Genomic DNA, 13,912 nt, shown 5'->3' on the forward strand with positions numbered 1-13,912 from the left:
CAAATATTAATCCAACTTTTGAAATACTTGTCGAAGGGGGCAAAGGGAACAAAGGAAAGGGGAAAAGTTATCATGAGAAATAAAAATGGTTAACTCCTCATTTAAGTTTTATATTTTATTATAAAATGGTTATTCCAGTTGAACCGATTGGATCAGTAAGTTAGTAAACCAGTAACTAGAACGGTTCAATGATTGATCTGGTTTTCAGAACCTTGTTTAAAATAGTGTTTATGAGATGATTTATTTATTCAAATTTAATTTCTTTATTTAACACTTTCCAGAGTTCAGATTTCATCTAATTTGTTTATATTATTTAAATAAATATTTTTTAATATGGTACATATTTGAAAAACAATAAATAGCAATTAATAAAATTTATATACATTTCTGCACATGTATATTATTTTATATATTTTTAACGTATATTTTGAATTTTAATATGTATTTTATATAAACAATTTATTTGATAATAATTTAATAGACGTTTTTTTTGTATATTTTAATTGTATTTTAAAGTGAGATAGAGTTAAAATCCTCATTTATATGTACAATTTGAAATCTTCTATTTTATCTAATTGAAAATTTATATTAAAACTTCGAAAATTATATAAATTCCTTGAAATCAACTCTAAAATTGTTTTGCCATCTTTAACATCGTGTTTTGGCTGTGTTTAACTGCATCAGTGCATTACTGATTTACTGTGAAATATTCAAGCCTAAAACACAATTTTGCTTTGTGCGCAAGCCAAGCCCGAAAAGCAAAGTAAACATCTCAAAAAGCATATTTCAAAGAAGAAGAAGGAGGAGGAGGAGAAGAAGAATATCAAAATCAAGTAAGCAATGAGCAGCATCGGAACAGGGTACGATCTATCGGTCACAACTTTCTCACCAGATGGCCGCGTTTTCCAGATCGAGTATGCCGCCAAGGCCGTCGACAATAGCGGGTAAATCCTTCTCCCCCCTCTTTTTTTTTTTCGCTCGCATTTTTTATTCATAACATTGCTTCTGAAGGTTTTACCTACACTGAAATCATCGATTTTAGGTCAGGGTTTTGGGGAAAAGGGAATTAGTAAACAATTGTTCATTGGTTAGCTTGGTTTTCTTACTCTGTTTAGGAGTGGGTTTTAGCTGTTTTTTTTTATTTTTTTTTTCCGGAGTAATTGAATGATGGTTGATTTTGATTTTTGGTTTTGAATAATTTTTTTTTTTGTGTATTGCGATCTTTCAATTGCAACATTGTTGTTGCAGGACTGTTATAGGGATCAAATGCAAGGATGGCATTGTGTTGGTAGGTTATTATGATTTAATATTTGTACTCCTTCTGTATTTGTCTTTCCTAACAAATATAAACAAATAAAAAAAAACTTGGTTTTGGTTTTAGGGCGTGGAGAAACTTATTGCTTCAAAAATGATGTTACCGGGTTCTAATCGGAGAATACACTCTGTTCATCGCCACTCTGGCATGGTACTAATTTATTTAAAATTCCAACTTTTATACTATTTTGTACTTAGCAGCTGATGGTAGGCAAATTGTTGCGAGGACCAAGTCTGAAGCAACTAACTATGACAGGTTTATTACATTATCCTGAAATACCCCAACAAAGTCCACCCTGCCCTTATATTCTTATTCATTTTCTCTGATGCATTTGTTTAAGTGTATTGTCTATACTGACTAAGATTGGATTGGATGTGTTATTGCTATTGAACGCAAATGAACTAACTGGAAATTTAAATCACTGGAAAGTGACTAAGCCTTGTTTTGATTTTGATTTTGATTTCAACCAATTATTATTATTCTTTTTATTCTGCTATATTTTGCTTGACTTATTGTCAATGTGACAATGTATGATTCCCTGAAACTGATTGGTAGGTATTTCAACTGCTGTTCAAATAACACAGTGATGATTTAGTTTACTTTATTGTTCTTACTTCTCAGCCTTCTAGTGATAGAATATAATCGAAAGCTAAACTCCTCATTCAGAAAGAAACTTTTAGTGGACCATTAAAATTATTGGTTTATACCCATTTCAAACATCTATGATCTAACACATTGCTGTTGGTGGCGCTGGATTGAAATGAACCATATCATGCTTGGGTTTTCAGTACTCATGCATTTTCATGCTTTAGATTGAATGTCATGATTGAATCACTATGGGATAAGAGAACTAGTGTAGTAGTGTTGAACGGACTAGGTTTGATGTGCATGCTAATATTGTGTTTTTACCCATTTCCTTATGTGTATAGTGCCCAATTAAAGATAAATATCTTGCCATTACATAATATTCACTTCTAGCTTATTTTTCTTTGCAGTGTGTATGGAGAACCTATTCCTGTTAAGGAACTTGCTGAACGTGTGGCTAGTTATGTGCACCTTTGCACACTATACTGGTGGCTCAGGTTTAGTGAAATTGATTCGCATCACCATTTTAAGCTGTACTTTTTTCGTATTTTTTACATCAATAACATATTGTTGGCAATTTCACAGACCTTTTGGATGTGGCGTCATACTAGGAGGTTATGATAGAGATGGACCACAATTGTACATGGTTGAACCTTCTGGCATTTCCTATGTTAGTGAACCTTTTGTTGACAACTTCTGATATTATCTTTGGCAATACCTGAACTATTGAGGATCCTTTTCTTTGCAGTTCCACATACAGCTTTTATACTAATTTGTTCTTGTTGCTATGTTCTAGAGATATTTTGGTGCTGCAATTGGGAAAGGCAGGCAGGCTGCAAAAACGTAAGGGAATTAACATTAATCATAATTATTATATTCAATAATAAATGTAAAATTAAATTTTCCTTTTAATTGTTTTTGGTAGGGAGGTTATCCTCCTTTCAATTTCCATTGTTGGCTTTCTCTTGGCATAGGGTATGTTTGGTTGGAGGGTAAATGATATAGAAAAACATTTGTGCTGTTTAATAACTATGTTGAGTTGCTATAAAATAGAATCTTGCTTTGTGAAATTCGATAGTAATCTGCTGAAGGTAATAAAGTGGGAGGGTAGACCTTCCCTTTTTTATTTTTATTGCCAGTGTAAAATTTGTCAGACTGATCAAGATATGCTGCAATTTTTTCTGTCCTCTTTTTGGACTTTGGTGTGTACTGTTTGAGTTGAATAAACATAAATGCAAGAAAATACTAATGTGAATTAGAATTTTACTCCTTGATGGTTTGAACATTGGTCCCATAAAATCTCTTCAACTGTTGTTTGAAGGATTCCTTCTGGCATCTTCATCCCAAATCCCGAATACTGAAAATAGTAGATTTGTGATCAAATTTAAATTTTAATTAGGTTGTATTGAAAAGATTGATTACAGGGTGTTCAAGTGGCAATGGAAGTATGACCAGTATCTGTGTTTTTTGCCTTGGTAGTTTAAATTTAATTTCGCCTTTGGGCTTAATGCCTTTTGGAATATGGTGGGTGTTTCTTATCTTTTTTGCTATCAGCCATGAAGGCTTGCTCAGTGTATGAGGATTCTGTCATTGTGCAGTCTTGCTGTCTGAGGAGGGTATAAAATGGAGATGTTTGAATTTGGTTTGTGTGTATATGTGGTCGATTATTTTGTGTACATTCTGCAATGTAATCTCTGTTTCTCTGTGTATATAAGGTGTAAAATATATTATATCTAGGTAAATAGGGAACTTTAGATATTGCATGGAGCACGGGAAGCTTGAATTTTGTTATTCTTGCAATATTTCTTTTATTTTTGTTGATGGGTTGTAATTGATTTTTTCAGCCTTGGCTATATTTGGTTCATGTTATCACCTTCGAAGATCTCACCATGTTTTCTTTCTTGATCTGATTCAAATTGTTCTCGAGATAGCTGACTCATTCTGTAAGATATTAAATTATCTTGTTAAATTATTGGCAGAGAGATCGAGAAGCTAAAGCTTACTGATATGACTTGCCGTCAAGGGGTTATTGAAGTAGCGAAGATGTAAGTACCGTGATTATTAGATATAGTATGTATAATTTGTGCTTAGTTTTTTATTTAGATGAATTGCCTTCTGTCTCTGATGTGTTCATTGATGTGAGCATTTTAGTCCTTCAACTTTTGTCAAGCATTGACAATAATTTTCATTCTTCATTGTGTTGGAACTGAAGTGCAATAGAACCAAACTTAGTATGGATAAGTTGCACTTTCCCAATCAAGAAATCTGATCAAATCAGTGATTTATCATGATAATTGCTGGTTTTTTTATGAACAATTAAGCTACAACTCTTAAAGTCATTTTTTAAAAGTTCGGAAAACCCCTTGCATCTTTTAGAATCATGAAGAATTTTTCAACCCTCAATTGGAAGGAGTAAAATTGAATATTTTCTAAACTGCTACTATGGGGAAATTTATCCTTTACATGTATTGAGCTAATAGAGATTGCAGATGGTAAAAGTTCCCCTTTTTGCTTCGAATTGTTTTAGTTGTCAGTATTGTATGGGATGGTTAGCTTTATAATCCAGTTTTCTACTCCATAATAAGGGAAGGATGTTTATTCTTGACATACTATTCTTTCTCCAAGTCAATGTCTTGATATGGATTGTTATTTACAATCATCTTTGTTATTTTTCTTCGCCAAACAGTATTTATGGAGTTCATGATGAGGCAAAGGATAAAGACTTTGAACTTGAAATGAGTTGGGTATGTGATGAATCGAATCGCCAACATCAAAAGGTAAGGTCCAACTGTATGTATCCATACTTTGTAACAGGTTGTAATTTTTGGGTTTAATTATTTTGATCTCCTATCTGTCATTTTCTTCTCAAAGATCTTTGGGGGGGTGTACTTTTTGACCTCTCCATACTTTTTCATGTGTATTGTGTACTTTGCATTTACTCTTTTTCTATTGTTGAGGGATTGAATCTGATGTCTATTCTTTCAAGCACTTGCATCACATCCATCTTTAGGATCTGTAGTTACCGTGATCTAACTAATGATATGCTCTTGTCTAAACCTGTTGAAAGATTTATAGGTGGATACAGTTAGTTTATTAGTACAGAACCCTTTTGTAGGCAAAACACTCTCCTACTACACTACCAAAGGATAGCTTTTTTGTTAGTGATTGGCTGTTCTCTAGCATAGCGTTTCTTTGTTTATTTTGTTAGCTTACATGCCTCTGAATTGATCATGTGCAGGTCCCCGATGAGCTTTTAGAAGAAGCTAAGGCAGCAGCCAAAGCTGCTCTTGAAGAAATGGATGCAGATTAGTCAGATTGAAATAGTTATTTAGTTCTAGAGATGTATTTCCATATATTTCAGCATTTGGAACTTTTAAAGGAAATGTAATGTTGGATTTTCTATGCTTGATTATTAAACGTCGAGTTCCTATGGATAAATCTTCTGAAGTACTTTAGATTCTGGCCTTCGGTTGTTGATTTTATGTTTGCATAGTGTCTTCCTTGCCAATGTTTACTCAACTTACCATCAAATTTGTTTTTTATATGTTGGAATGCATTTTCTTCTGAACAGTTCTAGGGTGGGGCGAAGAAATTTGGATTGGAAACGGTTTTCCGTTGCAGGACACTGGCTTGCCTAGAGTGGAGCTTATTATATACAGGTGAAAGAAGGGGGAAAGAAATGGGTGTGTAGTGTGTTGAAATTACACTTGAGGGTTACAAACATAATCGAATTTCATGTACGAGAATATGGTCAAATTTTCGGGTTTATCTATCTTTTCTTAATTTCTTTTCCAAGTGATGTGTTGTTTGATTGTTAAGGTCCTTGTACCAAGAAGACCCTAAATAAAAAAAAAGGGTCCTTGTACCAACAAGGATGTTTGTGATAAAAATATTAATATCAATTTCCAAAGTAACACTCCACTTACCAATTTAATTAACATAGAGAAACTTTGAATAGCACTAACTACAATGAGAAAGTGATGCTGTGATTAACATTTGAAAATAAGTTTAGTCAATTTAAAAATATTTTACCATGGTTTTAAAAATCAGTTCAAATTGATCGGTTGAACTGTAAAGCGAATCAACCTGTAAAAAACAGAGGTAGTTGCAAAATCGGATGGTTGAACCGAACTAGAAATCGTGAATCGTGAAGAATTAGTAGGCCGCCAGAACACCTAGGCGGCCAACTCAAATTCTTTGTCGCACTCAACCGTCGTCATCATCGGAGCACTCTTCTTCCCAGTTGATGTCATTGTCGTCCTCCTCCATCTGATCCAATCTGTTCATTCCTTCCTCTCTCAATCTATTCTCACTTTCTCTGCACAGAGCTCCTTCTCTGGTTCTGCCTTTCTACTCTACGTAAGGTTGAAGAACGAAAAAAAAGAAGACATGCAACACCTTGACAGCGTGCAACTTGAAAAGATGAGAAGGTGGAAATTATGTTTGGCCATTAGGGTAACTTCTAGCTTATTCATTAGTAATTGGGTCAGACTTAAAAAGTGATTGTTTTTTTTTATTAAACAATGCCACTTATATTCTTTTTAAGACAAAACAAAAAATACAATATATTAATTTAAACACAAAAATATTAGTTAAGAAAAAAACTTGTAAGTATTAATTATATAATACCATATTTGAGATTAGTTAAGTCCTTCGTCTTTCCCGTATCATGTTTATATTCATGATATGTTCAAATGTGCATGTGTTTTATCTCGTTGTATAGTTAATATATAATAATTGATTTAATAGTTGATTTTGAATGTATACATATTATTTTTTTCTTAAATTGAGTTTAGCTAACTAGTATTTTGAAGATACTATTTAAGAATTCAAGAATACAAGAATTTTAATAAAAAATGATAAAAATTTAAGAATGACTTTGATTTGTATTTTTATTTCTAGTGTTTTCTGTTTTTAGAATTTATATAAAAAAAAGAAATTAGGAGTTAAAAATAAAAAATAAAATTTTATTATTTGTACTATTATTTTTTATTTTATAAAATTAAAAAAAAAAGCACTCAAAATAAAAATACAAATCAGGTGCATAAGTTTTTATTGCATGAAAAACGCAAAAAACTTGTGCTAATAGATATCCAGAGTTATTCGGATACTAATTACAATCTTGCAAGTAGCATTTGCCTAGGAGTTTAGCTGTTCTTTCTTTCAAATATAAACTTGGGTTTTGCTAAGGAAAAATTTAGATCAAGTTCTTCAATCCTTACATTCATTTTATCTGATTCTCAAATAAATTGATGACATCTAGTCAATTTTTCTTGATAGATGAATGTATATTTTTAGTTGTTAAATTATCTACATCATAAAGAAGAAATTCTATAAAAGAGGGTATAAAGGTCTTGGTATAATTTGTTTTCTTAAAAAAAAATGAACAATAAGAAGAAAAATACCAAAGGAGAGCACAAGCTATGGAGCTAAAGCATCACAAGGAAGAGTTATAAACCTGACTTCTAATAAAGCTTGGACTTATTCTTCAACGACTTGTGCTCATTGAGGACCGAATTCGTCATTTTTGCTGAACAGGTCGTGAACCCAGTTAAACGCCGAACTTGTGACTCATGAGGTCTGGGTATTCCCGGTATATCAGAGGCTTTCCATGTAAAGAGATTGGAGTTTTTTGTAAGAGTTTAACGAGATTTACTTTTAATTCTTTATCCAAGTTGACTCCTATGCTTGTCATTTTTTCGGCCTGATCTCTAATTTAATTTTTTTTCTGTCTTTTTCCCAAGTCGTGGCCTTAGCTCTTCTCGTGCTCGGACACCACCAAGCTAAATGGTATTGTCTTCTTTTCTCTTAATGCCTCCACGTAGATTTATAATATTTCATGTCAACCTCTGATCTCTTCTTATGGTAGCGATTCCCTCTGAAGTCGAAAATTTCATGCAAAGATGAAGAGTAGAAACGATCACAGTGAGTCGATTCAATATTGTCTGACCTATTAGTGCATTATAGACTGATGTTATATCAACCACAATGTAGTCTATATTTAAAGTCCTAGATTTTATACCTTTACTGAAAGTGGTATGTAATGGGATGAAGTCAAGAGGTCGGATGGGTGTATCCCCTAACCCAAAAAGAGTGTCGGGATATGCTCTAAGTTCTTTCTCTTCTAACCCACGCTTGTCGAAGACATGTTTAAATAATATATCGGCCGATTTTTCTTGATTTACCAGAGTTCTGTGGAGCTTTGCATTGGCGAATATCATGGTAATCACAACAGGATCGTCATGGTTGGGGGGTCCCTCCTTGAGCATTTACTTTGGTGAATGAGATTGTGGGTAAGTCGGGAACTTCACATTCTCCACTGACTTGATAGGCTTCTTTTAAATGCCTTTTCCGAGAAGATTGAGTTATCTCGTCTCCTGCAAACCCTCTAGATATCACATGGATATATCTATCAGGGATTTATGGTGGCCGATCTCGTCAACCCCTGTCTTCATCGCATCTTTTCCCTTTTCCTTGATTGTCCGATCTTTTTGCACGGTATCTTTCTAACCAACCTTCTTTGACCAGTTTTTCTATCACATTTTCAAGTTGTAACACTCGTTGGTTGAATGCCCATATAGCTTGTGATATTCGCAGTATTCTATCTGACTTCTACCTTTCTTGTTCTTAATAGGATGAGGTGGTAGAAGTTTCTCGATATGGCAGATCTTCCTATAAATATCAACAAGAGAAACTCTTAGAAGGATGTAGTTATAGTATCTTCGTGTTTTGTTCGAGCTATATTCGTCCTTTTTCTTTGCTTTCTTATCTTTCTCCCGAGCTTGATAAGGAGGATTTTGTCTTGGAACGGGTTCTATAAGTCGAGAATTTTCTTTCATGTTGGTGTATTTTTTTTCGCTCCTATACTTTGTATAGAGAATTCAGATGTCACTTTGATATGGACTGAGAAAACGGATCTTCTCTGAGGCCGTTAACTATCCCCATTATTACTGTTCCATAGGTAGATTTTGAATTTTCAAGCAAGCTTTGTTGAATCTTTTCATATAAGTTTGGAGAGTTTCTCCGACCTCTTATTTAACCCCTAGGAGACTAGGAATGTGCTTGACTTTATCTTTTTGAATTGAAAATCGATTGAGGAATTTTCTTGCAAGGTCGTCGAAGCAGGTCACCGACCTAGGTGGTAAGCTATTAAATCACTTCATCGTCGCTTTAGTTAACGTCGTCGGGTAAGCTTTGCAATGGGTCGCATCGGATGCATCGTCCAGATATATCCGATTTTTAACATTGCTAAGATGGTGTTTCGGGTCGGTCATTCCATCATAGGGGTCCATGTTAGGAATTTTAAAGTTCCTGGGAACCCTAGCTCGCATGATCCTTTTTATAAACGAATCTTTTTCTTCGAAAGGATATTCCTCTCGGTCTGCATTATTGCTCCGCTTTCGAAGGACACCTTCTAATTTCAGCAGTTTTTCTCCTAATTCTCTTTGTCGTCGCACCTCCCTTCGCAAGTCTCTTTCAACTTCTCTTTGTCGCTCTATCTCCTGCTTGAGTTGCTCTAATCGGCCATGATACCCGTATACGAGTCCCATAATTTTTGTTGGGTGCACGCGTTTCTCATTCTCTGGTGGAGTATTTTTGAATTGATTCTCCTGGTTGATGGTTCCCCGATGTCCCCTCCCCATTAGGGCCACTTGCTCTATCATGTCGTAGAGATATCATGAGTGCTCGACCATCATTGTGAGATTCTGGTTCTGATTCAGACATTGTATGTCTGTCTTCGAACTGATCATCCGCTATGGTTGGGTGTAGACTTCCAGGTCCCTGGCAACGACACCAATGTTTCGAGGGTTACTTGAAACTAGGTTGCTTTTGGCTCTGAACGTGATGTCCAGACTCCTTCTAGGCAGGGTCTGACTTATGTTGGTGTCAAGGTGCCGCTGTCCGAGTTCCTCGTGAGGAGATGAGGTGGTACCTGCAAAAGAATCCGATGCCTAAGTTAGCAAGGATTTTAAACATATTTTAATAGATTGGGTTCTAAATATACCTGAGGATGTCAGTGTACTTATAGTAAAATTGATAACCACCTTTTAAAGTAGCTCCACTTTTAATGGTAAATGATTATCCCTTTTGTTAAGGAGGTTGTTGAGATCCTCCTTTTAGATGAATAAGAGATATTTTAAGAATCAGTTACTTACTTGAGTAAATGAAATTGGACTCTTGTGATGTCCGACTTTTATGAGGTCAGGTTGGGGTGGATTGAATTAGATTTCTTAATTAGGCTTTATTCATTTGAACCTAACTAAGATTCTTGGGCCAGGTACAAACAGAAACTATTAAAATAATTTATTATATAAAAGGATACAAATTATTTTGCATGTTACGAAATGAATGGCTTTCTTTCATTTTCTTTTAATCGACTATACATTTAATAAATCAAGATAAAATATAGTGCTTAATTTATGAAGAAATAATTTGAAAGAAAAATACACACTCAATAATTACGATGCAACAGAAAGAGAAAAGAAATCAAAAGAACAACTTTTACCCAAAGATATATTAGTTATTTAATAAAACTGTGACAACTGCTTAAAATATACTGCAAGTGAAAAAGTGATTTATATACCATGCACAATGTTTATAGTAAAAAAGTTATTTATACTCGATGGAATGCACAATGTTAAATTGCTAATCAACCATAAATGTTTATAGCATCCAGTCATACATATGACAAGTTGATCAAATTCTAAGAATACCGAAAGTCCGAGGCTTCTTTTTCGGTGTAGTTTATAATAAGGTTTTTACAGTCTCCAAAACAGAATAAAACTAAAGCAGAATATCCTTACAAAGTGAAAAAGGGATGAAAGAAAAAAAACACTAAAAACACCAAATTTAAAAAGACACAGGGAGATCAAGACCAAGATACAAGTGCCTAATGGGCAGTGTGGATGGAGGCTGTTTTCTTAAAGTCAATCTTGTCAACCTTAACCTCTCCATCGATAAGTTCATATACGTATACCACAACACGCAGGCCATCAATGTCCATGAGGACAAAACTCGGATTCACATCATAAGTGATGCTGCTATGGGCGCCTGTTGCAGAACCAGGATTTATAACCACACCGCCTTCGTGTTTGTATGCGGTAAACTGGTGTGTGTGACCTGTGACAAGGATGTCTACATCTAGCTGCCTCTGTAGCATTGCAAGTGAGTCTAGGTCTCCCCAGGGAATAACCTTCATAACCATTAAGATCAAATAATCATCATGTAGTTGTAAATAATATGCAACAAATTTAGAATGAGATATACCTTCCAGAACATATGAGAAAGTGACACTTGCAGAATGAAATACAACCATTCAATATAGATTGACAAAAACATCACTGAAAATACTTCCCAAAACCCTTTTTCTCTTGGCTTAATATGAATTATGTGATCATGAATATCAAAGTGAAATAATCTTCTGAAAAGAGAATCCTAAACTGATTACTTTTCAAAGCTAAAAAAACTTAGAAACAAAGTTGGAAGGAATAGCAAAAAAGTGTTTAAGGAAAGATCGGACCTGATGACCATGGCATAGTCCCAGCTTAAACTGACCAATGGTCAGTGTTTTGGTCTCTGGATATCTTGTATCTTCGTCATACTCGCCACGAGTTATATGCAAGTCTGGACAAAGAGTCTTTAAGTAGTCATGAACTTCCTGAATATAATTCGCATAAAGTTAGCTTAAAAGTTCAAAGAAACTCGGGCATAAATATGTCATTGGATTAAAAGGCATGAAACTTGATGAAAAACTTCATTTCTCAATAACAAGTGTACATACAATAACTAAGACTTGTCCCACTAGGGTCAGCAACACAAGTCTACCTCTACCTCTAGCCAAATGACAACCCTCCATTTGATCCACTCTATAAACTAGAGTCTCTACAAACCTTTTCCAAACAAGTCCTTACCACTTTAAACGAGCTTAATTTTGTAATGCATTCATTTTAATCATGTATAATATAATGTGTCTACTCATCCATCTAAGCAACCTCATCTCTGCAACATTGCCAATTTAATAGCAATACAATAAAATTTACCCTCAAGCTTTAGTAGTACTATTTAATCCAGATATATGTGTCACATACACAGATATACCATGAAAATTAATTAGTTTTCACAACCTACTTGATATCAAGCTCCTTGTACAGAGGTTAACAGAATATATATCAATGACAGGTTGAATTGCAAACCTTAGATCCATTAACAGCACATCCGATGTTACAAAAACAATAGGAGGAAAAGGGAATACAGAGAATAAAAAAATCTCTCAAGTTGGTCATTGGAAGTGGAGAACAATAATGCAAACTCCTCTTCACCATTACTAAGTGGCAACCAAAAACAGTCCATAGAAGTGGCCACGACTTACAAAATTTACAATTAATATGAAAATCACTAATTTTGTATGCAAATGCACTCAAGAAACAATAACATTCAAAAAACTCAAACAAGGTAAAATAAAGGATATCAGCAATGATTGAAACAAATTAACTTAAGATCAGTAATACTTGAATTGGATAGAAAGAGCGAGACCTTGATAGAAAGGTTCCCTGTACAAATAATGTGTTGGATCTTGCCAGGAACAAGCATGGATTTGAACTTAGCAGGGAGATCAGGAGCCCTATGTGGTATGTGTAAATCCCCAAGAGCCAACACCAGCACCATCCTCAGTGATTGATCAAAGATTCAGATTATTGATTATTGATTTAAAACCTAATTTTCCAGGGAATCCACCTGCACGCAAACATCACATCAAAAATGCAGAAGAGAAGAAAGCAAATTAGATTATTTGATTTGATTTGAAAGTGTGAAAGAGGATAGTGACGAACTTGAGTAGCTGTGGAATCAGACGCCCCCGTCATGATTGAGGGGTGGGGTGGTGGCAGCAGCGGCTGAGCGGCAGAATCAACACGCAGATACAAAGGAACTGACGAATCAAAACAAAAAGTTCAAATTGAAACGACTAAACCCTCTATCTCCCAACCAAAAAAAAAATCATCTTACATAATCATTATCAATTAAATACTAATTAATTAATATAAGAAAATTAATTTTGTATGAAAACATATAAATGTAATTTATACAAAATTTTGTTCACAGATCGGATGACGAAAATTAATCATTGGATCAGATTTCGTATCCGCAATTTTTAGGCTATTCGATCGAATATCGGATATATATAAAAAAAAAACAGAAAAATAATATAAAATTAACAAAAAAATATAAATTAACAGAAAATTAATCACAAATAACAAAAAATTACACAAAATAACAAAAATTCATAAAAATTAAAAGAAATTTAACAGGAACCAAAGAAAAACACATGAACACAGAGAACACGAAGAACAGAGAATGCAGAGAGACCAAAAAGTGAAGCAAAACGCTGAATACTCCAGGCAAAACCAGTCAACCAGATGCTGAACGGCAGACGGCAAACCGGCGGGAATGGAGGACGGAAAGGTGACGAGAACAGATGACGGCAAGGGAGCAAGAACTGATGACGGCGATGCAGTGAGAACGGATGACGGCGACGCTGTGAGAAGCCCAGAACAAGGGACGGCGAAGCGGTGCGAACGGCGACGGAACCACGGTGGCTGAATGTCTGAACCGCAGAACCAACGGGGCAAAGAGTGGAGGAAAGTGATGAAGACAGGACGAACGCGAGGTAGAGAAGCGAGTGATCTCTGACAAGCAGTTTACAGTGGTGGTCAGAGAAGAGGGAGTCGCCGAGTGGGGTTGACTGGGAGTGTTGGTGTGGGGGTGAGATCGTGAGAAAGGTATACGCCGAAAATTTGGATTTTTTTATTTAAATTAAATAAATGAACTTTTTTTTAATTTAGTCTTTGTATCAATTTTTTTAGTTAGATTCTTTTTAACGTAATTAATTTAATTATATAACAATCCAATTAAAAAAAATTAGTGTAGGCAAAATAAAAAAATTAAGGACCCAATTTAAAAAAAAAGATACAAGAACTCAATTAAAAGAAAAAAAATATAAAAACCTAATTAAAA

At 34.5% G+C, this 13,912-nt stretch overlaps 2 protein-coding genes across 2 annotated transcripts; one reads left to right on the top strand and one right to left on the bottom strand.

The window, feature by feature from the left end:
* Nucleotides 1-765: 765 nt before the first annotated feature.
* LOC130944954 (proteasome subunit alpha type-3-like) lies at nucleotides 766-5,413 on the top strand. The gene is made up of 10 exons (XM_057873561.1): nucleotides 766-944; nucleotides 1,249-1,288; nucleotides 1,382-1,466; nucleotides 1,498-1,570; nucleotides 2,311-2,397; nucleotides 2,486-2,570; nucleotides 2,697-2,743; nucleotides 3,880-3,945; nucleotides 4,587-4,677; nucleotides 5,139-5,413. Exons 1-10 carry the CDS (start codon nucleotides 841-843, stop codon nucleotides 5,208-5,210), a joined length of 750 nt encoding a protein of 249 aa, XP_057729544.1. The 5' UTR covers nucleotides 766-840; the 3' UTR covers nucleotides 5,211-5,413.
* A 5,112-nt stretch (nucleotides 5,414-10,525) lies between these two features.
* LOC130946295 (vacuolar protein sorting-associated protein 29-like) lies at nucleotides 10,526-13,666 on the bottom strand. The gene is made up of 5 exons (XM_057874970.1): nucleotides 13,265-13,666; nucleotides 12,730-12,827; nucleotides 12,434-12,634; nucleotides 11,421-11,558; nucleotides 10,526-11,093 (listed from the first exon to the last, which is right to left on the bottom strand). Exons 3-5 carry the CDS (start codon nucleotides 12,563-12,565, stop codon nucleotides 10,791-10,793), a joined length of 573 nt encoding a protein of 190 aa, XP_057730953.1. The 5' UTR covers nucleotides 12,566-12,634; nucleotides 12,730-12,827; nucleotides 13,265-13,666; the 3' UTR covers nucleotides 10,526-10,790.
* Between the last annotated feature and the right edge of the window lie 246 nt (nucleotides 13,667-13,912).

Source organism: Arachis stenosperma, chromosome 8, assembly GCF_014773155.1.
Source record: "Arachis stenosperma cultivar V10309 chromosome 8, arast.V10309.gnm1.PFL2, whole genome shotgun sequence".
NCBI lineage: Eukaryota > Viridiplantae > Streptophyta > Magnoliopsida > Fabales > Fabaceae > Arachis > Arachis stenosperma.